At 47.2% G+C, this 26,081-nt stretch overlaps 1 protein-coding gene across 1 annotated transcript in view; it reads right to left on the reverse strand.

Annotated features, from left to right (window-relative positions):
• LOC119163199 (uncharacterized) overlaps nucleotides 1-26,081 on the reverse strand; it is a 109,733-nt gene that overhangs the window by 77,714 nt on the left and 5,938 nt on the right. Inside the window, exons 3-6 of the mRNA XM_037415149.2 lie at nucleotides 24,145-24,224; nucleotides 19,688-19,779; nucleotides 19,108-19,216; nucleotides 2,996-3,066 (exon numbers count right to left, since the gene is read on the reverse strand). Coding sequence (XP_037271046.2) covers nucleotides 2,996-3,066; nucleotides 19,108-19,216; nucleotides 19,688-19,779; nucleotides 24,145-24,224 — 352 coding nt within the window. The remainder of the gene's footprint in view (nucleotides 1-2,995; nucleotides 3,067-19,107; nucleotides 19,217-19,687; nucleotides 19,780-24,144; nucleotides 24,225-26,081) is intronic.

Consider the following 26,081-nt stretch of genomic DNA (forward strand, 5'->3'; position numbering starts at 1 on the left):
TCTACTGTATAGCAGCAGAGGCACAAGGGTTCTGGATACATTTACATAATAAATCTTTCTTCTAATGGAGTTCTGAGTGTAATAAAAAACTTCCAGATTTTGCTGCAAGGGCGAAGCGATGAATGCAATAGCAACAAACTGAGATGTTATACGAAGTAAGGCTGGCAGCTGACTCTTTTGGGCCCAATCTCGCACAATTTAATTAAATGCTTGCTTCAAGAGAACACAGCCATTCCGAAATAGTATTGTGCAGTCAGTTCTCTAAGTGAGAAGCACTGAGAGCCAGGCTATCGAAATGAAAAGTTTTTATTTCGGTTTTAGTTTTGTTCTACCGCAAAATGTTCCGTTCTATTTCTGGCTCGAAATGAAAAAAAAAAAATGTTCTGTAACTATTTGTAACGTTAATTATTTCAGTGCAACAATTTGAAGTCAGAGAAATGACAAACATATTGAATTTGTCTCATCGTTAAAAGTGGGACAGCCGTAGAACACATTTTCAAGTGGAGCAGAACCAAACCGAAAATTCCTGAAAGTCAGCACGAATCAGTGCCATTCTAAGGTATACTACACTTTCTCAAGAGAGAATTACGAATTTTTGAGTGGGCTGAATGCTTTTGCATCAAAGGAGTGAGCATGATCTCAGAAGCAGCTCGTTATCGAGCGTACCTCTCATATGCGAGACCACTGCTTATGTAATAAAACAAATTTACACGTCGAGAATGCCCTTTCCATGCTCGCATGTGTGACAGGCATACAAAAGTACACTTGACACAAAGATCTCTGTTTGCCACTGTTTTAGTCTTTTGCGTAATTTCAATGCACCTTCACTTCAGCATTTCCACCTGATATACATGCTAATTTTGTATCCTGAGGTACGCATTACTGCTAACGTTGTATGATTTCGATTGCTCAAGATTGCAAAGTTTCTGCGTGAACTGAAAAATGATTAAGAAGTTTCGGCTTCCTTCTGGAACGAAATAATAGACGTTTTGGTTACTTTTTCATTCCGGTCAAAAGTATAATTTTTTTTCTTTTTCGTCTTCTTCCGATACGCTGCTGAGAGCACAGAAAGCTTACAAGCCATGTTTTGATGTCTGTCGAGACAGTGCGTGTTCCATGCGCTCACAAATGCACCATTACGAGCAAATTTCACAGTTGCTGCTCGAACGGCACATTCCCTCGCCCCTCCCTCAATTCCTGTTCCTCACACCAACGCTCCTTTGCCTGGTGAAAGACGGCTGGGGCATTTCACTCACCATTTAGGGGCCATTAAGCGCAGGTCTCTCACACGACGACATTTTATTGAATGCACCCTTTGCCCAACTATGATGGCTGACTTGTCTCAATTCTGCTTAAGTTGCGCTCTTTCGCTTTTGCTAGCATGCAAAACATACGATGAGGGGTGTGATGTTACTGATTTAGACTTCATATAAAGCAATGGCATAAAGAGCAATGACGGCGATGGCAGAAACACGCTGAGAGTGTCCCTATACTTGCTATCACAACAAACGAGTCCCACGAAATTTGCCAAAGTAACAGCATATGAATGAAAGACTACACTCCATAACAATGCTGTTTGCACTTCAGTTCAGTCCAGCCAAGAGGTGCACGTTGCGCCATGCAAGTACTGCCTGTCATCCTCAAACAACGCAACATCACAGAGAGCTTCATTTGTACCCTAGGCAATATTCTTGAGATGTGTGTCCTAAAAGTGCCCAAACTCCAATGGATTTCATCATTGTGCTATTTTTGCATACAGTACCACCACTCAAAAGCACTGCATGCTATTATTAAGCTTTCCTTTTTTTTTTTTGTAATATAGACACACACTACTAAGTACACTGAAAACCATCTCGTGTCTACCACTTTGAATCCGTAAAACAGGCACCACTCCTGGCAAAGCCAAGTGTGCTGAAGTATGTCCTCAGCTCACACGGTGCTTCCTTTGAGTCAACCAGAGTTGACAAAACTATCTGCGATGACGAAGCTGCTTCCACCTTTATCAATGACACTCTTGTCAGCTTGTCACTACAATTTCCGTCAGAGTTTTTAGAAATGTAAGCAATGCCCTGCTGCAGTGCTTGGAAGCATTTTAGCGCTGAATTACACTGCCGATTCCGAAAAGCCTGCACTTGACGGACACCATACTGGTTAAACGACAAATCACGAAAGCCACCTCAAACTGAATCATTGTTGCTGAATCAGTGACATACCACACCATAGTCGTAAGGGCCATTGCCGTGAAGCAGACAAATATAAATGTCAGACTAACTGCCGTTCTGTTTTACCAATGCACAGTGCCAGAGCTTTCAGCGGTTAGCATAAGGTGATTGAGTTGCTGACAGTCCCTCAAGAGCCTTTAGTAGCCTCAACTACTAGATGCCGATTCAATGCTAGTTCTCAAGTTTTTCTGAGAGCTATAATCTGTTGGTGCTTCACCAGAAACAAGAAAGGCCAAGAATTGCACCCTCCAGGAGTGGAAGAAGTTAGGCCTCTAGGTCGTGCACTGAATTCTGACCGAATCATTGAATAAACGACGAAGGTATATGAGTGGTGCAAACACAATAATCATGAGATGCGTGCCTTGTAAGAACACGACTACATGTGACGCTCATAATGTGCTCGCAGTCGTTTCGTTATCTCCACATATACCAAACTTGGTATCATGTGACTTGAATAGATAACGAAGGTAAATGACACGTCCACACACAATATGTCATAAACATACATTTATAATTTGTTTCTAATTAGTTATATTAATTTCTTTAGTTATTAATTTCTTATTAGGTTAAGTTATGTGTGAAACCAACAGTTATTGAGTGAACAAAGTGCACGAGAAGACGTTAAAATCAGCGTGAGCAACTGATCAAGTGATTGCCACGAAAAACGATTGCCTTTACCAAAAGAAACATCCTCGGACAGGCAGACAAATGAACTTTATTTAAGAACAACCTCAAGAGCAGAGTACTTCTGGATGTTCAACCAGCTGACTTACCTCACAGAACGAACCCAGTTGCGGTGCACGGAGATAGTTTGCTGAAGGTTCTGACGTTGCACCGACCACACCTTGGCAGACAGAATGAAAGAATCAAGAACGAATGGCAGATGAAGGTTTGCAAACTTGTATTTATTGTGTCACACTTAAGATTCAAACTTTGGTAAGCAAGCAGAACACAACTAAACCTTGCAAAGGTAGATATCAGACAAAAGAAACAAGCAATTGGTTTGTTTATGGCATTTACAATAGACTCTCAGTAAATGGAAATCTGTTAAACGAAGCTGCTGCTCAAATAGGACAAGTGATTCTGGCAAAACTGGTTTCGTTCTTGCATTCTGCAGCCGTGGCCATCTCTCTGTAAATGAAACTCATGTCAAATGGAACATATTTTCTTGGTCCTTTCAGATTCCATTTAATTAGTCTACTGTAATGTCCCACAGCGATTCTGGTTATGAAAACACCGTAATAGAGGCCTCACGAACACTTCATCCACCTGGGGTTTTTTAACATGCACTGTCATCGACCAGTTCATCGGTTTTCAGCATTTCCCCTTCATCTAATTCTGACTGCCGTTGCCAGGATCGAACTTGCATTTTTTTAATCACCAGCCAAGCCCCAAAACCACAAAGCCACACAGTGGCAAAAAAAAGAGAGAGAGAGAAAGGAAAACTGACAGTCCCTAAGAACAAAGAAGGGGGGAAAGTTAGTGTAATTCGCATAAACACATATTGTCATACACTTATATGAATAACGAAACTCCAAGCATCGAAAATAAATTGACTTATTAAATTCCGCTGTCTTCTTTTTGGCAAGTAGGAAAGCAAATTCTAAACATTTCAATGATTTTTCAACATCAGGAGCTTCTACCAAGGGTTGATACAAATTCTACTGACAGCATTACATTTTTATGAAATTATCCGATACCATAATCACTATTTGCTGTTTTGACCAAAAAAGTTGATATTCACCCAGAGCTAAGATAATAATTTGGTAGGTACACAAGTGGAAACTATACCCCCACACACTTCATGGTAATAATGGGTAATTACTGGAAGAAAATACTGTATTTACTCGCGTAATGAACGCGCTTTTTTTCTCGAATAATCGGAGCAAAGTTGAGGGGTGCGTTTATTACGCGTGGTAGATTTTATGAAAACTTTTTCGGGAGGGGCAAAAAATGCGGCAATGCAAAATAATTTAGGTTGCTTATCCTTCCACAATTGACATACACGTACACTGTTTGGTAACAGCTTCTTTGTTGCACTTTATTCATCTTCGGTGGTTGCACGATGGCGCTATCTTCTGCAAGCTGCTCCCGGGCCGCCTGCACACGCCACCAAAGCGTTTTGTGGCTAATTTTTTTTCAATTGGTTAACTGCAACAGTAGTATCTGCTGTGATCTCGAGGGGCGCGGAAAAGCATGTGCTACGTCACACTTTGCCAACTTTGTAGCGACCTCGCACAACGCCCCTGACGACACCGTTAACATAATAGCAAGTAACCGACATTTTAGCAAGCTACCCCCAAAGCATCAAAACAAACCGCCGATAACAAGATTAACGACAAAATACGGTCGCCGCCTCACTTCTACATGAGAAGTTCCTCTACGCACGGATAACAAGCGAAGCAATGGGTACCACCACCAATGGGTACTACCATGTTGCGAAAATCGTCACGATCTTTTCTGGACGACAAGCGATTTTTCTGGTTTCCAGAAACCTGCTATGCGATTGCAACGAATAACCCCTTGCGACAGCAATTCCTGTCGTCATCGCTCAAAAATCGCATGCACGCTGTTGGGCTTTTGCGTATTCACAGAAAGCGACCGTCGATCGGTTGGCGAGGGCAGTTTTAAGCACACAGTGAGCGGTCACGATCGTGACATTTGCTTGCTGTATGCTTATCAGCTGCGATGTCTCTACACTCGCATTGTTCCTGAACCCCATTGTGGTGCACAGATAAGACGGCAGAAAGAAAAACAATACGGCCTGTGGTAACGAGTGAAGGGGGGGGGGGGGGGGAGCTAGCCACGGTGGCAAGGCGGGTCGGCAAAATAATAAAAAATGGAAGAGATCCAACGGCTGAGGACGCGACAGGTGTCGGTTAGGGGTACTGCAGCGGATGAATGTAGGAGATGTGTTTATTACGCGGAGAAAAGAAATCCAAATTTCAATGACAGAAATTGGGGGTGCATTTATTATGCGAATGCGTTCATTATGCAAGTAAATAGGGTATAGTCTAAAGTAAAGAAGTTCCGTTTCTAAAATATCAATCAGCATAAAATTATAGCTTCAATGTACCAGTGCACTGTGACAGGTCTTTAAGTATTTCACCTTAACGCTTAGACTGTTGTTATGCTTAAAAAGAGCTTGAAACTTGTTTATTAGTCAAATGAGAGGTTACTATAGTGTAAATCATAGGCAACAGCTATAAACATACAGAAGCGTCACACTCAGAAGTGTCACATTTTAAGACGCACTGTTTCAACTTTGTAATAAACTAGCCAGGCTTGCTAAGTAAAGTATTAGAAGATCCCACAAAGGCCTAGCATAAGGAGCACCTGCATTACAAGCAAGTTAACGATCACGGCACAATGACAGCACAGCACGGTCTTCGATACTCTGACAGCAAAAAATGTTGGCTTTCATACGGCATGACCGAAAATTCCAGCACCATTGCAGCTACTCCCAATACTGCTAGGATAAACTCACCTTTTTCCATCAGGCATGCAATCTGATCAATACATTGATCCCTGATGATTGAATGTATTGATCAATACAGCTGATCAATACATGCTAAAACAGTCGTGAAAAATCCTGGGAATAGTGGTGCGACCCAGGCCGAGAGATGGCACGCGTTAAGCCAGTGATAATTGCTAATGATGAAAAGAAAACAAGTGCACAAAACAGTTTTTAGGAGCTTTATCTCCTTTACATTTTTAACTGCATTAGAATAGCTCCTACCTGCGATAACTATCCTGGAACGCACACATAGACATTGCCGCTGATGTCCTAAAGATGATGTTCTTTTTAAGGTGTATATTCAAGCTAGCTACCACTCAAGTGCTTTTGCATGTTTACAAACTAATTGTCACCCCTATGTTAGAGTATGTGGTGATAATCCTGGACCTCTTCACAAGAACAAACCAGAAAATTAGAAAAACAATAAGAAAGTAAAGAAAAGGCTCTAAGATTCACTTACAACTTAAATCGCTGCAGCACTATGGATGAATTGATAAAATATTTCCCCACTGGTTACTAAAGTAGACGCATACTGTTGTAACATAGGAATGCTAACCTGAGTTATAACTAACCGCGTTAAACTGGAGTAAACTACAGCTAGCAACAATTGAAGTTGGAAAATGTTACACGAGAAAGGTTGTCCTTAGTATGGTGCTGTGAAGTAGGTCGCACGACGCTCAGTCTTGCAAATAAAGATATTGTAACGAGAGCAGTGGACACGGAGCTCGAGTTGAGAAAGAAGACGCACTGGGATCGCAGGCTTGGATTCGGTTAGCCCTTGCGCTAAATAAATCTTTCGTTCCCCGAGTGAACTCCTGCTTGTTCAACACCCCGTTTCAAGTGGTGGAAGTGCTGAGATACATCTGGTCCTCATCCTGGAACTTCGCAGCCGTACACTCCAACCACCTTCTGCGATGACTGATCCGGGACCGTCTCAGGCCGCCACTCTAGATCTCGCACCCATACCTGTCTTCTGCGCTGGCGCTCTTCGGCAGTGCGACCCCCCATATTTGGTGGCACAGAGGACCAAGATGTGGACAACTGGATTGCCGAATATGAATTAGTGAGCGCGTACAATAAGTGGAACGCAGCCGATAAGCTCACAAATGTGAGTTTTTACCAGACCGATGTGGCGAAACTATGGTACAGAAATCATCAAGGTGATTTCAGTACCTGGTCGGAATTGGCAAAAACCCTCTCGGAAGTCTTTGGCCACCCTGCTGTCCGCCACCTTCATGCTGAACAGTGCTTGCGTGGCAGAGTACAGAGAACAGGTGAGACTTTCACGAGCTACATCGAAGATGTGCTCTTCTTCTGCAAGCTCGTCAACCCAACTCTGGATGAGGCAGGCAAGATAAAAAACATCATGAAAGGAATCGACAACGGTGCATGCCAAATCCTTGCTGCGAAGAGTCCCCGGTCGCCGAGTGATTCAGCTCTGCCAAAGCTATAATGAGCTGCGTAGGCAACGTGCTTCCACACGTTGTGCTGCTCAAAACACCGCGGACCTCTTATCTCTCGACTATCGCCATGGCACTGCCGACTACCCTGCGTTGATGCCACTCATAAAGCAATTCATACGCAGGGAGGTCACCTGGCAGCTATCTATAATCACCAGAACTAGCAAGCCGATGGCACCCTTGTCGCCTTCGCTTCGCAAGGTCAATGAACCGCAAGTTGCCGAAGCATTGCTGCCAGCTCAGGCTCCACCATCTGTTACCGCACGACTAACATATGCAGCCGCTGTTGCTCGGCCACGTGCTCCATCGTCTCCGGCTATCTACGAAGCAACTCGCCACGTTTATTCGTCGATGCCGTCTGCATGCCCATTGACCATCCCGTCTCTGGCTGTAAACGAAACAACTCAGAACGTTTATATGACGCCGCCACCTGCACGACCGTTTACGGTACCTTATTCAGTGAATAGTGCCCCTACCGTCAGCCAATGGCGCACTCCGGATAATCGGCCAATATGTTTTTCATGTGGCATCCCAGGCCACATAGCTCGTCACTGCCGCGATCGCAGCTTCCCTTCTCATGACATTGCAGGGGCCTCACACTACATGCCCACTCAGCCACGATATCCCGCTCCTGCCGATCCACCTCTAGACGTACGTCCCGGTCACCGACCATCCGGCTCAAGCCGTTCGCTTTACCCTCGTCGCCGATCTATTTCTCCAACGTTACGTCGCAACAGCCCACCTCGAGGGGAAAACTGACGGCCGCAGTTCCGGAGACAAGAACTGCGTTGGCAGCGAAAATTTTAAGACCTAACTGCTGTCCCCCAAACGAAATCGAACTCTATATTGATGGCATTAAGGTGCACGGACTTGTTCACACTGGAGCTGCCGTATCTGTGATCAGCGAGAAACTGTGCCGAAACTTGAAGAAAGTAACCACTAAACTTACCGACCTATCTATGCAGACAGCTACGTCCCACCATGTTCAGCCTTCTGCGTTGTGCACTGCACGAGTCGTCATTCAAGGTGCGATGTACGTCATCGCATTTGTAGTTTTATTCCGTTCTTCGCATGACGTTATCCTTGGATGGGACTTTCTTTCGTCAAATTCTGCTTTGGTCGATTGTGCTCGTTCCGAACTCGCATTATCTGTGCCGTGCTATAACCCCGACGATGGCGCTTCGTGTAGAGTGCTCGCTGCTTCTGACGTTGACATTGCACCTTTCTCAGCTGTTGTTCTCCTCGTGTCGTGTGCCTCTCTTCCGAAATCGCCTGTGTTGTTTATGCCATCGGTCACATCTGCGTGCTGTCGAAATTTCATGCTTCCATTTGCCGTCATCGTTTTTCGCAATGGCCACACTGCCATTTATGTGTGCAGTTACGTTCCGTTTGGTTCTTTCCACTCGCCTCTCGCTTGTTGCGCGTCATTTGCTGCTGCCGCCAAGAAAGCCGAAGACGAGAAATTTTCATCTGCTGGCCCCTTGAGGAAACGACCGCTCCGACATCATCTGGATACAGAGACGTTTATTCGTTTCTCTTCTCCTCCTTTCACTGTCCCTGCACCCCTGGTTTTATCCCCGGTCTCCCCATTCAACCACTCTTACAGTCCAATCGTAACGCACCACTCTTACAGTCCAATCGTAACGCACCACTCTTACAGTCCAATCGGAACGCACGGATGTGTCTTTCCTCGCCACAACTTCGAAGACCCACCGCCTCTTGCCCACTCATCGGTTCTCCATCGTCGCTCAGGTTTCTTTCACAACGGTTCCTGGAATGGTCGACGACGGGCGTTGCCGGGTCGTGGAAAAGCGCCTCCGAGTAAGTTCCCGCGATGCCGGGCTGACAGGCCACCAATACAATTGGCCCGTGCGCCAATGCCGTTGCCTCCGCCGATTCTGATTGTCCGGCGGACGCGTACGTGTACCTTCCACGTGTACCTTCCACATGTACCAGCCACTTGCAGCCTGGCTTGGTCTTCTGTGAGGCGCCATAATTGAACCCCTTGGGGCACGGGAGTTGTTGCATCCTTTGTGGCCAGCAGACAGTCATCGTCCCGCATTCCGGTGGCCCTGCTTCCTTGTTGGCGAGGGGTCGCCGGCCGCGCGGTGGGTAACATAAGGTATTCGGGGAACGCACGAAGTTCGAGCCCAACATGTGCGATCCCTCGGACAGCCCGTCATCCTTACTACGGGGAGAATGCCTGGGAAGCTACAAACCCTACGAGTGCAATCTTTCAGCTACTATACTCGATTCTACGGTTTCGCTCCCAATTTGTGCTGTCACTCCTACCAACGTGCCTAACGATGTTCTGGGCATCTTCTCGAATGCCATCGACTCTGAGCTCACATCAACTCAGCGCCAAGACATTATAAATCTTCTACTCCGTTTTCGCTTTTCATTCGATCGTGACCAGTCAGGCTTAGGCCGAACCTCTGCGGTCGTTCACCGTATTGACACCAGTCAACAAGCCCCGCTAAGACAGCGTCCGTACCGTGTGTCATCTGCTGAACGCCGTGCCATCAACGAATAAGTGGATGACATGTTGAAACGTGGCATCATCGAGCCCTCCAACAGTCCCTGGGCTTGCCCGGTTGTTCTCGTCAAGAAAAAAGACGGATCCCTCCGGTTTTGCGTTGACTACGGCCGACTGAACAAGATAATGCGCAAAGACGTATACCCTCTGCCTCGCATCGACGATGCTTTGGACTGCCTACAAGGAGCAGAGTTCTTTTCTTCATTAGATTTACGCTCCGCCTACTGGCAGGTGCCCATGGCAGAGGGTGACCGCCCGAAGACGGCCTTTGTAACACCGGGCAGACTATATGAATTCACCGTTATGCCCTTTGGCCTCTGCAATGTGCCTGCCACTTTCGAAAAGATGATGGATACCATCCTGCGAGCTCTGAAATGGAAAACGTGCCTCTGTTATTTGGACGATATTCTGGTATTTTCAAGCAACCTTGCGACCCACCTCAGCCGCCTCGAGCAAGTTCTTACGTGCCTTTCTACGGCGGGACTTCAACTCAACTTGAAGAAATACCACTTCGGCGCCCACAAGCTTGTAATCCTCAACCATGTGGTTTCTAAAGACGGCATTATTCTGGACCCCACAAAACTTAATGCAGTCGCGGCGTTCCCAAAACCAACCATCATTAAAGAGCTCCGAAGCTTCATCGGCTTATGTTCGTACTTTCAGCGCTACGTCCGCAATTTCGCCTCCATTATCACCCTCATGACCAATCTTCTTGCCAGAAGTTCTGGTTTGACATCGTGGTTGCAGTCGTGTGACGATGCATTTCAGGAACTCCGACGGCTACTCACTACGTCTCCCATATTTCGACATTTCGATCAGTCTGCTCCAATGGAGCTTCATGAGTACGCTAGTGGTGTCAGGCTAGGGGCCATACTGGCACAACGCAAGGATGGCTTTGACGAGTACGTCGTCGCCTATGCCAGCTGCACTCCCAGTAAAGCCAAGAAGAATTACAGTGTCACTGAAAGGGCGTGCCTCGCCATTATTTGGCCAATCGGAAAATTTCGGCCTTACTTATATGGACGTCCGCTGATATTGTGACAGACCACCATGCGCTTTGCTGGTTATCTTCACTAAATGATCCTAATGGTCAGCTCGCTTGTTGGGCATTGCGGTTACAGGAATTCGATATCCGTGTTATCTATTGTTCTGGCACGAAGCATTCCGACGCCGATGCCCTGTCACACTCGCCGTTGGCTTCAGAGCCTGTCTGCTTGCCTATCTCCATCAATGCTGCCTTGGCTATCAGCATTTCGGACATGCCTTCTGAGCAATGCAAAGATGCTTGGATTTCTTCCCTTTTGGACTTTCTCTCAAACCGGACACCCACTCCAGTTTCCAGGACGCTTCGCCGTCAAGCACAACACTTTGCTATTCGGGATAACCTGCTTTACCGCCGAAACTACAGCTCGATCAGCCATAAGTGGTTGCTGGTCATTCCCTGACGTCTCCGCTCTGACATCTGCGCCACGTTCCACGATGATCCGCAATGTGACCACACCGGTGTCTTAAAAACATACACTTGTTTGCAGCTGCGGTACTACTGGCGCAGTATGTACCGTTTCGTTCGCCGTTACGTAAGTTCCTGGCTTACGTGCCAGCGACGCAAGATGCCCGCTCAACATACCACCAGTCTCTTGCAGCCGTTGCCATGTCCAACACGAGCTTTCAATCGTGTCGGAATCGACCTTTACGGTCCACTTCCCTATACCTCGAGTAGCAACCGCTGGGTCATTGTCGCTATCAACTACCTAACGCGGTACACTGAAACAGCTGCTTTACCTTCTGCTACCGCAAAAGACGTTGCATGTTTTATATTGTGAAACCTGGTTTTAAGGCATAGAGCACCTCGAGAGTTACTAAGCGACCACAGCCGCGTTTTTCTCTCCGATGCCATCAAAGCGTTGTTGAGCGAGTATCGCATCATACACCGCACTACCACAGCCTATCACCCGCAAACTAACGGGATGACAGAGCATTTCAATCGTACACTTGGAGATATGCTGGCCATGTACGCCTCACCCGACCGCTCAAATTGGGATAGCATACTGCCTTTTGTGACATATGCATACAACACTGCAACGTAAACACCACTGGACTTTTGCCTTTCTTCCTTCTTTATGAACACAAGCGATCATCAACAATGGATACTATTCTTTCTTATCGACCGGGCCCTTCAGAGTTGACAACCGTTTCACGAGCGGCAGCGCACGCTGAAGAATGTCGGAAGCTTGCTTGTGCGTTCACGTCACACGACCAGACGCGCCAAAAACATCACCACGACCATGCCTATGAGCTTTGCTCCTAACTCACTGGTGCGGCTATGGATTGCTTCTACTCCTCCGGGACTCTCTCACAAGCTTTTCTCCAGATACCATGGTCCCTATCGAGTTGTACGCCAAACATTCCCTGTCAACTTCCTTGTCGAGCCGCTGGACGCATCTCCGGACAAGCGCCGTCGGGGACAAGAAATTGTACACGTCTCTCGGCTCAAGCCATACCATGACCCTTCTATGTACACCTGTCCTTAGGTCGCCAGGATGGCTCCCTCGTTGCCCGGGGGTGATTGTAACGAGAGCAGTAGACACGGAGCTTGAGTAGAGAAAGAAGAAGACGCGCTGGGATTGCAGGCTTGCATTCGGTTAGCCCTTGCGCTAAATAAATCTTTCGTTCGCCGAGTGAACTCTTTCTTGTTCAACACCCCGTTCCAATATAAACATATAGCTAGTTTTGGTAACTCTACTTGAAATTACAGTGTATTTTATTTAAAATAAGTCCTTCCAGCCAGCAACTCCACTCCTCGTGTGTTTGGTGCCGATGACATGTGTAGTCCATAACAAATTTCGACAATATTTGGTATCGATATAGGCTGGTCTCATATCTATGGGCAAAGTCATTTAGCGGTCCATGTTAAAGCCAAGGCAATCCATTGCGTGGTACATCTGGCATCACTAGTGCACTATAGCATTGCTATGTATTGCCATGTTTCTTGCCCAGTTTGTTTTGATGGGCTGTTTTGCATGTCATCATCTCTGTAGTTAAGAAAGGCCAGTTGACTAGCCTTTGGCAAGATGTTTCAGCATCCGTTGGAGCCACGCTGCCTTCAAACAGCTAAAACGGGTGTCTGTCCTTTTGTTAGATAGCTTTCCTAACCTCATTTTGGAGAAACCAGAGTTAGAGGGATAACTGCAGCTAGGCTTTTCATTTTAGTGGATGTCACTACGGTTTAATGTAACTGAGGTTTGTCGTAACGGAGGTTAGCACGTCCAAATAAGTACGGCATCAAGTTCTTTTATCAGTTGGTAAATGGCCAGTACATAACTAACACATCGCAGATCTTCTTTCCATCTATGGGTTATGCAACCAAAAACTGACGTTCACAAACAATTACGCCTTTAATCCAAACAGTCGACTTCTTTGAATACTCCTTGTTTCATCACAGAAAAAATTATTGGAATGACCTGTCTAACCAAGCTGTAAAACAAAAATCTTAGCAATGTTTGAAGTGAATTGGATCTGAAGCGCTTTGCGACCAGTTCTGATTGCCTTGCCATTGTTTGTTGTTATTTTCTGTCCAAAAGTACATTTCCTGAGCTCATGCACCACTCCGCTATGATCCAAGATAGACAGCAGTATATTTATTAACATTTAATATGTTATTAGCCGGCAACGAGCGAGAATACACAATGGCGACAGTCACAGCCAAGCACGGGCCCTCAGCGCGAGCGGCGTCCTTGTTGGGTAGTCCCACTAGAAGATACCCAAGAGTTCGACCCATTTCATAGTTCAGAGGCTTCGCTACAATTACCCCGGGGTCGAAGAGGGAGCCGCCTGGCGACCTAACAGCTTGTTATTATGAGCGGGTCATAATAAGGCTTCAGGCGCTCCACGTTGACGATGTCTCGCCCACGGCGGCGCATGTCCGAAGATTGTTCAACGGGTTCGATCAGATAGTTGACGGGTGAGGTGCGCTCGATGACCCGGTAGGGGCCTTCGTATTTGGGACGTAGTTTGGAAGAGAGGCCAGCGGCAGAGGTCGGGATCGAGAGCCATACAAGCGCACCAGGAAGGAACGTGGGCTCAGAAGTGGTGGAGCCATCCCAGATACTCTTCTGCCGCTCTTGTTCTTGCGTCCTAAAAGTCTTGGCAAACTCGCGACACTCTTCAGCAAGCCTGGCTGTCTCGGAAATAGGTGTACACTCAGATGGATCCGGCGTGTACGGGGGTATCGTGTCCATGGTGTGCGACGGGTGCCTTCCGTACAGCAAGTAGAAAGGTGAAAAACCAGTCGTGCTCTGAGGGGCGGTGTTGTAGGCGTAGATGACGAAGGGCAGTATATTATCCCAGTTAGTGTGGTTGGCAGCGACGTACATAGAAAGCATGTCGCCGAGGGTGCGGTTAAAGCGTTCGGTGAGGCCATTCGTCTGTGGGTGGTAAGCAGTAGTTTTGCGGTGGACAGAATGGCACTCCGTCAGAATGGCTTCGACGACTTCCGACAAGAAGACACGGCCTCGATCGCTGAGAAGCTCTTGGGGTGGTCCGTGGCGCAGTATAAATCGATGCAGCAGGAAGGACGCAACATCGCGCGCAGCAGCCGCAGGGAGAGCGGCGGTTTCGGCGTATCGCGTTAAATGGTCAACGGCAACGATGGCCCAGCAGTTACCAGCCGACGTCAGAGGAAGTGGTCCATACAAATCGATACCTACGCGCTCAAAGGGACGGTCAGGGCAAGGTAACGGTTGTAGACTGGCGTGCGACATGTGGGCTGACGGTTTACGGCGTTGGCAAGTGAGGCAAGAGCGAACGAACTGCTGCACATAGCGGTACATCCCGCGTCAGAAGTAGCGTTGTCGAATGCGATGGTAGGTTTTGAATACCCCAGAGTGCGCGCATTGCGGATCAGAATGGAAGGATTCACATATCTCTGACCGCAGACTGCGGGGTATCACGAGTAACCACTGCCGGCCGTCGGCGTCGTAATTGCGTCGGTGTAGGAGGCCATCACGAATGGCTAAATGGCGAGCTTGACGACGCAATGCACGCGTGGATGGCGTTGCGGATGGATCAGAGAGCATGTCGATGAGCGGGCCGATCCAATTATCCTTTCGCTGTTCGGTAGCGATGATGTCAACATCAATGGCAGAAACAGCAGCCGAGGATACTGAGCAGAGCACATCACCTTCAGGCAGAGGGGAGCGCGAGAGGGCGTCGGCGTCAGCATGCTGGCGTCCGTTGCGGTACAGCACGCGGATATCGTAGTCTTGTAAGCGAAGAGCCCAACGGGCGAAACGGCCTGAGGGATCCTTCAATGATGAAAGCCAGCATAGTGCATGATGGTCGGTGACGACATCGAATGGGCGACCATACAAATAAGGTCGAAACTTTGTAAGAGCCCAGACGATCGCCAGGCACTCTTTCTCCGTGACGGTGTAGTTTTTCTCAGCTCTCGTGAGCGTACGGCTTGCATATGCTACGACATATTCAGGGAATCCGGGTTTTCGCTGCGCCAGGACAGCGCCGAGGCCTACTCCACTGGCGTCCGTGTGCACCTCCGTTGGGGCTGTAGGGTCGTAGTGGCGTAGAATGGGAGGCGACGTCAACAAATGGCGGAGCTTCGCGAACGCGTCGTCGCACTCGGATGACCACGAATTGAAGGGCCCGTTGCTTCCAAGGAGCTTCGTCAGCGGTGATATGATCGTGGCAAAATTTCGTATGAAGCGTCGGAAGTATGAGCACAGGCCCACGAAACTACGCAGTTCTTTGACAGATGCAGGTTTGGGGAATTCGGCCACGGCCTGAAGCTTGGCAGGATCAGGAAGAATGCCGTCTTTGGACACGATGTACCCCAGTATGGTGAGTTGCCGCGCTGCAAAGCGTCACTTTTTCAGATTTAGTTGTAAGCCGGCATTGCTCACAGGTGCGAAAACTTCTTTCAGACGTTGGAGATGCGTGGAGAAATCCGGAGCAAAGACAATGACATCGTCGAGGTAACACAAGCACGTGTACCATTTCAAGTTGCGCAAAACGGTGTCCATCATGCGCTCAAAGGTCGCAGGTGCATTACATAGACCAAACGGCATGACGTTAAACTCGTACAAGCCGTCTGGCGTGACGAAGGCGGTCTTTGGTCGAGCGTCGTCAGCCATGGGTACTTGCCAGTACCCCGAGCGCAGATCGAGAGAAGAAAAAAAATCGGCTCCATGAAGGCTGTCAATCGCGTCATCGATGCGTGGCAGTGGATAAACATCCCTGCGAGTGATCTTATTGAGCCGTCTGTAGTCCACACAGAACCGCACAGAACCGTCTTTCTTCGCAACAAGAACAACAGGAGACGCCCATGGACTGTCGGAGGGCCGAATAACGTCGCGTCGGAGCATATCGTCAACCTGATCATTAATTACTCGACGTTCAGCAGGCGACACGCGATATGGACGTTGCCGTAAAGGTGGATGGGCACTAGTGTCGATGCGATGCGTAACAACGGACGTGCGACCGAGAGAACTTCGCCCGACATCGAAAGAAGAACGATATTCTTGTAACAGGTCCAGAAGTTGGGAACGCTGTACGGCCGTAAGGTTGTCAGCGATGGAGGGGCCAAATACATCAGCAGACGACGAATCAGAAGTGGAAACAGCATTGATGGTACAAGACCTGGGAGCGCGCGTGTCATCGGGTACGTCCAGGACTTGTGCGTCGTCGACTGGTTCCACTCTGCCGAGACATTCCCCTCGAAGCAAGGTAACAGCGTACGGGAACGGGTTGGTTACAAAAATAGCAGTGTTGCCCTGGTTGACCTGCACGGTCGCGAAAGGTACTAGCAACCCTTTCCTGCTGCAAGCGCGGTCAGATGGCGAAACAAGTCCAATGGTGTCGGAGAGACCAGCGCAGTAGATAGACACAGCCGTTGTCGAGTTTGGAGGCACTGTTGTATCGTCTTTCGTTAGAATCTTGCTCAGTGTCGGGGGACTGTCTTCTGGCGTCAAATGCGAGAAGGGTGAGAGCTCAATTTCGGCGGCGGCACAATGGATGACGGCGTCATGGCGGGAGAGAAAGTCCCATCCCAGGATGACGTCATGAGAGCATGCCTGAATGACGATGAACTGGGCGACATACAGAACGTCCTGGATGACAACGTGAGCTGTGCACCCTGCTGTAGGATGAATCCGGTGCAAACTTGCAGTACGGAGGGATAACCCAGAAAGTGGCGTCGTCACTTTTCGAAGTAAGCGGCAGAGTTTTTCGTCCATAACTGATACAGCAGCTCCAGTGTCAATAAAAGCCGATGCACAAACACCGTCCACAAGCACGTCAATGACATTCGAGGGACTGCTCTGAGGGCTTTCACATTGCGATAGCGTCGCAGTCCTTGCCTCAGGGACTGCGACGACTAGTTTTCCCGCTCATGAGCTGCCGCGCTTGGCCGCATGGGAGACAGGGAACGGCGTCGTGGAGACGGTGATCTTCGAGATGGACCTGGGTGAGATCGAGGTGGCATAGACGGCGGTTCTTCGCGATAAGGACGGCTGAGTTGGCCAGCAACAGGTGAAGAAATTGGAGCCGGCTGTACGCGATGGCAATAACGGGCCACGTGACCGGCGTAACCGCAGGCAAAGCAGATGGGCCGGTTGTCGGGTGTGCGCCATCTGTTCACCAGGGTAGGTCTCACCCATGTCGCAAGGGCTGATGGACGGAACGGTGGCTGCATGGTGGACTGAAGCTGAGGCTGAGGGGTTACGTCAACATACGTAGCGGGCATACCCGCTGCAACGGACGGAGGTCGTGCAGCAGCTTCAGCATAGGTCAGAGGGGCGGGTGCTTGAACGACTTGGGGTGGCCTGGCGACCACTTGCGCGTAACTCAGGGACGTAGGAGCCGGAGGCTGTTGGGGGTGGTAAGCAGGCATTACCTCCGCTATTTCCTGTTCAATCGCTCGGCGGATGGGAGGGAGAAGGGTAGTAGCCGATTGTTGAACAGCAGGTTGGTGGGAAAAGGGCAAGAGGGAGAACTGACGCGCGATTTCCTCACGGATAAAGGACTTCAGTTCTGCCATCAACGCCACTTGGTCACAACTGGCCTCCAAGCCAGCAAGCGTTGCAGCTCGTGGTGGGGAGCGTCAGGTCATCGAACGCTGCCGGCGGAGCTCCTCGTAGCTCTGGCACAGTGTGATGACCTCAGCCACCGTGCCGGGGTTTTTGGCGAGCAGCATCGTGAAGGCGTCATCGTCGATGCCTTTCATGATGTTTCGGATCTTGTCAGACTCGGACATGGTGTGATTGGATTTGTTACATAGGTCGAGGACATCTTCAATATAGGTGGTGAATGACTCACCAGCCTCCTGAGCACGTTCACGCAAGCGCTGCCCGGCTTGCAGCTTGCGAACAGCAGGGCGGCCGAAGACGTTGCCGATTGCGGTCTTGAAATCGGACCAGGTGGCAAAATCGGACGCGTGGTTGTTGTACCACAAACTGGCGACACCGGCAAGGTAAAACACCAAGTTGGTCAGCTTGCCGTCCTCGTCCCATTTGTTGGGGACGCTCACGCGGTCGTAAATGGCGAGCCAGTCCTCCACGTCAGTGCCATCAGGGCCAGTGAAGATGGGTGGATCGCGGATTCTGGGGACACCGGGACAAGGGGGTGGCATTGGAGGAGGCGTTTGCTGAGAAGCGTCTTGGTACATAGTAGATGGCAGGGTATGTAATCGTAGCTCCAAAGGCATAGACAGGGATCGCAGCACTCTCCACCAAATTGTTAAGGCGTTTATTAGCCGGCAATGAGCGAGAATACACAATGGCGACAGTCACAGCCAAGCACGGGCCCTCAGCGCGAGCGGCGTCCTTGTTGGGTAGCCCCACTAGAAGGTACTCAAGAGTTCGACCCATTTCATAGTTCGGAGGCTTCGCTACAAATAGAATAAATAAAAGTTCACTAACAATCACCCTTTATGCGAATTCTGAGCACAGCTTTCTGTTTGCAGTGCCAACTGTGATGTTTCGACTATGTGTAGTCAACGCAATGTAACGTTAGTTACATATGGCCCCGGAAAGTGCCAGCACTCGAGCGCTACAAACACCACTTTGCGCATCGTAACCATTGTGAACAAAGCGATACACCGACAGCCTTGTTACGACAAGTACAACTAGCCGCAGTGCACACAAACTCCAACAGCAAGGCCGGCGCGCGTGACGGAGGAAGACAGCGAGGTTAGAAGCCAGTAATTCCTGATAGATCCTGACTCTGAATTCACTCTGTTTGGTTCTCATTCGGTCTATTGGTTATGCCGACACTGGCAGCGCCAACGAAAAGGTTGCTCAAAGCACGAATGTGTGCCTGAGAACTGCGCCTTTAAAAACTGCACATTATGCTACTGCTTACCTTAACCATCAAGTCATCCGAGGCAGTTGCCAATGACAGGCTGTCGGGAGAGAAGTCCAGCGACCGCACAGCTGCAGTGTGTGGCCGTAACACTTTACTTTCGTCCTGCCTAAGGAGAAAGGCACAAGAACAGAAGATGACGCTAATTTTACTTTATGTCATTTATCCTCATTAGGCCTAGTTAGCCCCTATCGGGCTAAGTTAGAAATGCTACAGAACCATCTTTATCAGTTCGTGGTAATGCTTAAAAAAAAATAGAGGGTAGAATCATGTCATGCGTTGCTCAAAATGTTTGAAAAGTGTAAAGTAACACTCAGTAAACTTAAATATGTTGAACAGAAGTGCTGCCTAAATGGAACAGTTGCCTCCTGCACGATTGGTTTCATGCTTGTATTTCGCACCCTTGTTGATCTCTCAGTAAACGGAACTCCGGAAAAATCGAACACATTTTCTTGGGCCCTTTAGGTTCCATTTACCGAGAGTTTACTATAAAACAAAAAAAAAAGTTTACCATGATTGTTTTTAGCGAGAAAAAATTCAACACTCAGAAGATTAGAAGATTAGTGTGGTGATCTCTGACCTGTTTATGAACCAGAAGCGGACAGTGCAGTCACGGGATGCAGATGCCAGAAAGTTTCCAGAGGGTGCAAATCTGACACCGTACACTTCACTCTGAGGGAAACGCAAGAAATAATAACGCAGCATAGTGAAAACTCATTACTTTGAACACGGGACTGAAAAACACTTGAAATCAATGAAGTTTTGTTTTTATATCATAATACCCCACACTGACTGCTTATAGCTTCAATAAAAAAAAAACACTCTTTACAACAAACTTAAAAATACAAAATTTCTAGCATAAGTACCAATACTTCAATTTCCTCTCATGTTAACAGTGCCTCAATACTAGAGATTCATGCTTCCATCTTTCAGGACGAATGAAGTGACAAGCTAGCAGAGTGTATCCCTCATGCATTGAGTGGACATAACCAACGAAGCAAGCAGACAAGTGAAAAAAAGAATACGAGACATAAACTGTTGTCTTTGAATGCAGTGCAGCAATTATGGCATAAACTGAAATGAACTGTTGCGCAGGAAAAGACACCTCATTCCATTGATCTGTTGGTGAAATCTAAATCTACAGCTTTCGAATCACGCATCCGATTCTCTACCGAATGAGCTATGATTAAGGGCGTCCCCTCAGCCATGTTGTTGGGTATTTATGTATGCTTGCTTTTGCGAAACGTGATGCTTCCGGGTACAAAGAGTGTTCCACAGTTGCGGTCAGGGCTACGAGTGGTGCTTGCTAAGACTCCCAGGGTTAGAAGACAAGGCTTGAGCGAATATTCAAACAAATATTACTGCGCATGAATTCGCTTCAATTCGAACATAACTTGTTGAAAATTTCAAAGCACTTAAAAGGAACAAATAAATGTTACAGCTTGACCGCAAAGGTGAAGCAATGAATGTGACAGCAACAAATTGGAATGTCACGCGAAAAATAGCAAGCAGATCAAAACGTGCCTCGTGTTGCTCATGCACAAATGATGCACCGAACGTACTCATAGATACAGATGAATGCGAATAAGTGTCTATGTTGTTACTTCGCTGTGTCTGAAAAGCGCGGCCTTTTTGCAAATGGAGAGTGTGCAGCAAGTGCAGTGACCTTTGCGCGCCCGGTAAATACAACAGAATCATTTTGGCGAAAGCCGACGTACGATTCCCCCCCCCCCCCCCCCGCGAGACGTGCGAGCGCCCAGCCCCCACCCCCCTCCTCCCTCCACAGGGCAAAGTATGCGTGGGAGATGAGAGAGCGCGCTGTCGTGTTGTGACGATTTGGCGAGGCACGCTTATTGCGCCATCCCACTGGTAAGGCTGAAAACACGATAGTTCCCCCGAGATGGGCATCACCAGCGGTAAGTCGTAGATATAATTAGCCTGCCATTTCTATGTTGAAGGAAGTGCTCTTTCATGGCTTAGTGGCTAACGCCTCGCACTCACAAGCAAGAAGTACATCGTTCGATTTTGCGTGCCGGAGTTTTTTCTGTATTATTTTTTTTTCTTGCACTTTCATATTATAGATACGTATGTGTGTCTGTGTGTGTATATATATATACGATGAATGACACTGACGGCAGAATCCAGCCGAGAGTGTCCGTACAATTGCTGCAAGACAGAGAGGCGAGCGAGTTTGCACTGATCTATTACGGCGTAAATGTAGCCCAAAAAAGACAAGGACAAGAAAGTCTACACCACAAGCGCTTGTAGCATACACTTTCTTGTCCTTGTTTTTTTTTTTGCACTACATTTACGTGGTAATGTAATTGCTATCGCAATAGAATTATTAGTCTTAATGTCACCCCTGAAGAGATGGTTTCACTGCTTCAAAGAGGTGCTAAGCCATGAAAACACCTTTCCGAAAAGAAAAAAATATCCACACTGATGCGAAGCCTTTATTTGAAGGTTAAATGAACATATTACCGTCACATTGGTTTAACATTTTTGTTTTAAGTTTAAAAGCTTGTTTTACTAACTTATATGCTCAAATTAAAGTAAATTTGAAAACGTAGTATATTTTACAGCTTATCACTTGCATTCTATCAAGACTCAAATCCATCTACTTTTCAAAACTCATTTCCAATTCTTTTGAACAAAGAAAAATAGTATTTACACAGGCCTTGTTTCAATTTTCAGAAAATACAATGCCGGTTAGTTGGGTCCAGACAAATGTGCCCGCTTTTGTTGATAATATGTGACTTGAATTCAATTCGAAATTATTCGGCCAAAATCACTATTCACTACGAACCTAAAATTTACCATTTGCACAAGCCTATTAAAGATACATAAAATACCAAACAAAGTGAACAAGGAAGTTCCCTCTGCTCTTCAATCGGTAGAGTATCAGGTGTCTAATCCAAAGCTTGTGGGTTAGGGTACCACCAAAATGGACCTTTATCATCCAGCTTAATTCACTTAAGTTTACATCGTAATTAGTACACTACAGTTGAAGACAAAAATTATTTTCCCTTAAAAAAATGAGGTCCTGAACAATTCCTTTTCTTTTGTGCATGCACTGGGTGGTGATACACAAAGACTGTGCAAGTGAAAATCAAAATGCACGAACCACAGCCAATGGGAAGGCATTGACTGTGGGAGCATGCAAGCAATCGGAGAAAACTGAGAGGACAACATTATTTTTCAGAAGCAGCGGCACATTAGGATGGCAGTGGTGGTGAAGTGGCACAGTGTCCAGGAGGCACTTGGTTGGGTTCCCCAGTGTTGCCAGGCAACTTCTGACTTCCCCCGATAAGTGAGAGGTACCCCAACCAACTGCTCACACAAGTAAGGGTATTTGTCTTGAAAGATGGTCTCTCCTATGCTTTCTCTCGCATATCTTTCCGTCCATTTTCCCCTCCTCACCACGACACTGCCATGCACGTCTTTCGCAAGTGTCCTTGCTACAGTGTGTGGAGACAATCACTGGCGGTTGTTCTAGCTCGCATAGGCCACACAGCAACGACAGCGGTAACTATTTTGGAATGTTGTCCTGATAAGCCACCACGGCGTGAAGTCGATGTAGACAGTGCTCAAATTCTTCAAGACATCAGACTTGCACTAACAGTTATGAACCACTGCGAAACCTCACACTCAAACCTCATTATAACAGCCACACCTGCCACGAAAATACTTCGTTATATCCAAGAATTTGTTATAAACATATATTTGTAGCACTGCATTAATGACAGAGCTATTTTTCATGTACTTCGTTTCACCGATAATTCACTATACCTGGGTTCGTTATATTGAGGTTTGAGTGTATGCCTATAAGGTGTGTGACTTAGTGAGTGCATGCTCCTCCTCTCCCTCTTTCTCTACCTTTGACTTTCAAACTCCCCCATTGCTTTCTGCAGTGTATGGTAGCATACCAGTTTTATTGCGATAGCAATTATATGAACACTCTCGGCTGGATTTCGCCGGCGTCAGTGTCGCCGTCACTCACGGTATAGGTATGCATATGTATCTGTATACATGATAATGCAAGAAAGAAAAAAAACCAGAAGAAGACTTAGGCGCACGGAATCGAACTTGGGTCCTTTGCATTGTGAGTGCGAGGCCTTAACTGCTGAGCCATAGAGGAGCAAGTCCTTCAACATTCAAATGGCAAGCTATCTATATCTACCACTTACTGCTGCTGACGGGCATCTCGAAGGGGAGGGGAGATTATAGTGTTTTCAGCATTACCAGCAAAATGGCGCAATGAGTGCGCATAGCAACATCGTCACAACGCGGCGGCCGCGCTCTCATCTCTCACGCGCACTTTGCCCCATAAAAAGCAGGGGGTCGACGCTGACTCGGGCGCCCTTATCTCGCAGTCGTACGTCTTGCCTAGCGTTTGGCTTTTGCTGGAACGATGCTGCCTTAGTTACCGGGTGCAAAAAGGTCACTGCAATCGTTGTACAGTCTACATTTGCGAAAAGAGCGAACTTTTCAGACACAGTGAAGTAACAACTGAGACGCTTATTCGCGTTCATTTGTACCTAAGAGTACTTTTCGTGTGTTATTTGTGCGTGAAAAACACGGGGCCCGTTTCGATATGCTAGCCATTCTGCGCATGACCTCCCAATTTGTTACTATCACGTTTATTGCTTCACCTTTGCAGCAAAGCTGTGACATTTTTTTTAGACTGGTTAATCCACTCTCAAACCACTGTCTTACTCTTGGTTCACGAGCTGCTAACTTTTCAGCTGGTGATGATTCTGAGCACAGAGACACAATCATAGCACCAGCTCTACTATACAACCCATCTTTAGACATCGATACATTTGTATTCTTCCGCCTCAGCCCTATGAAAGCTTGACCACCACAGTCACCATCAATTCCACAAATTTGTGCTCATCGGTGCGATGCTGCAGCCACTGAGTTACCACAGCGGATACTGATCCTGATCGAGGTGTTCATTCAGAAGAATTTGGGTAACCTCACTGAGACACCCATCAGAATTCACAGCGAATAAACGCTGATCAGGTGTTAGCTCACCGTGTGACCAGTGAATCGTAGCGCCCGCTTGTCTTCGTTCAAGTGCCACATCATGACTGAGTGGTCAGCTGAACTGGCCGCTGGGAAAGAAAAAAGAAAAAGAACCAGCCATGAGGTCAATTATTTGCATCCAACTAATAAACATGCAGGACTTCTCGGTAAAACATGCCTAGTAATGTGGCAAAATGGTAGCTATCAGTATAAACACGCAATGGGGTGGCTGTCACGGACACTACACTGCAGATGTCCCCAATGTGTCAAAATCTATGCCACCATGTAGGATCTTCATGATATATATGCCGAACCTTTCCAGTCAACAGCCCCCAAATTGAAATTCGCACAAATCGTGCGAACTCAAATTTGAAAAAACGCTACCTACAGAGTAATTTCATGAAACAACTTTTAAATGAGCACTTTAACAGACTTTTCAAATTGTTTCATTGCTACAGGAGTTAGAATACATTGAGCTGTCTTTTATCTATATGACCAAGAATCAAGAACAAATGTCAACAGGAAATTGCCTCAAATATTGACCTCAAGTATTGTGCTTTCTCTGTACCAACAACAAAGCATGTGTTACTCGAAGAGTGTTGCCTTACGTTCTCTTATTACTTTGCAGCAGATTTACTACACTGGCACTGCTTGTTTGGCATTGGGCTGCATTTGATATTCAGCTTGGGGGCCTAATGCCTGCCACCCCACTACAGAGGGGATGCTCACAGCACTCATCAATCCGTAGTCAATGCAATGAAGTCACCAGCAACGTAAATACGCAATGTGAGTGACTTTGACTGTCACACAAAGCATACGCTCTAACCTGCAATCAAGCGCAATGCTCAAACTCACCATTTCGCTTTGTACTAGCACTTAAATATTTACAAGTGATAAAGAAACCAAGACAGATCTCATAAATATTATCATTTAACTCAACACAGTCGCCCAAAGGGTACTGTAGTGAAGGAGCCATGAACTAGCTCCTCCAAAACCTGGAAAAAGCTTTGCCAATCAACCACTTCCGTAAGAGAAAGATTTGTGTTACTAGCAAACGTTCTGAAACTTTAGCACACACAACACAAGGACACAGATGAAAGGTTCACATGGACCAGCACATTATTGTAGCAAACATTGTACAAGTGATCTTCTCTCTGGTTACTTCACTTCCGAATTTCGCCACTCCCCTCAGAAATGTATGTAACATAAGAAAAAGAAGAAGCATTTTATGACTGAGTTCTTTATGCCCGATTCACGATACAGAAATTCTATTACATTCCATCAACACCTCGATGTAGCTGATGCGAACGATAACTCAGCCTGTAATCTTAGATTCCACCACAAATTCCAGTCCAGCTTTATTGCGAACCGTGCCACAATAGTAATTATGACCATCATCATCATCAGCCTGACTACGTCCACTGCAGGACAAAGGCCTCTCCCATGTTCCGGCAGTCAACTCGGTCCTGTGCTTGCTGCTCCCAATTTATACCCACAAACTTCTTAATCTCATCTGCCCACCTAACCTTCTGTCTCCCCCTAACCCGCTTGCCTTCTCTGGGGATTTCGTTAGTTTCCCTTAATGACCAGCGGTTATTCTGTCAACGCGCTACATGCCCGGCCCATGTCCACTTCCTCTTCTTGATTCCAACTATGATATCTTTAACCCCGGTTCGTTCCCTAATCCACTTTGCCCTCTTCTTGTCTCTTAAGGTTACACATACCATTTTCCTTTTCACTGCTCGCTGCATCGTCTTTAATTTAAGCTGAACCCTCTTTGTGAGCCTCCAGGTTTCTACTCCGTAGCTAAGTACCGGCAAGATGCAGCTGTTATATACCTTCCTCTTGAGGGATAGTGGCAATCTACCTGTCGTGATTTTAGAGTGCTTGCCAAATGTGCTCCACCCCATTCATTTTCTTCTAGTTAGTTCGATCTTGTGGTTCAG

This window comes from Rhipicephalus microplus, chromosome 9 (genome assembly GCF_043290135.1).
Source record: "Rhipicephalus microplus isolate Deutch F79 chromosome 9, USDA_Rmic, whole genome shotgun sequence".
NCBI classification, from domain to species: domain Eukaryota; kingdom Metazoa; phylum Arthropoda; class Arachnida; order Ixodida; family Ixodidae; genus Rhipicephalus; species Rhipicephalus microplus.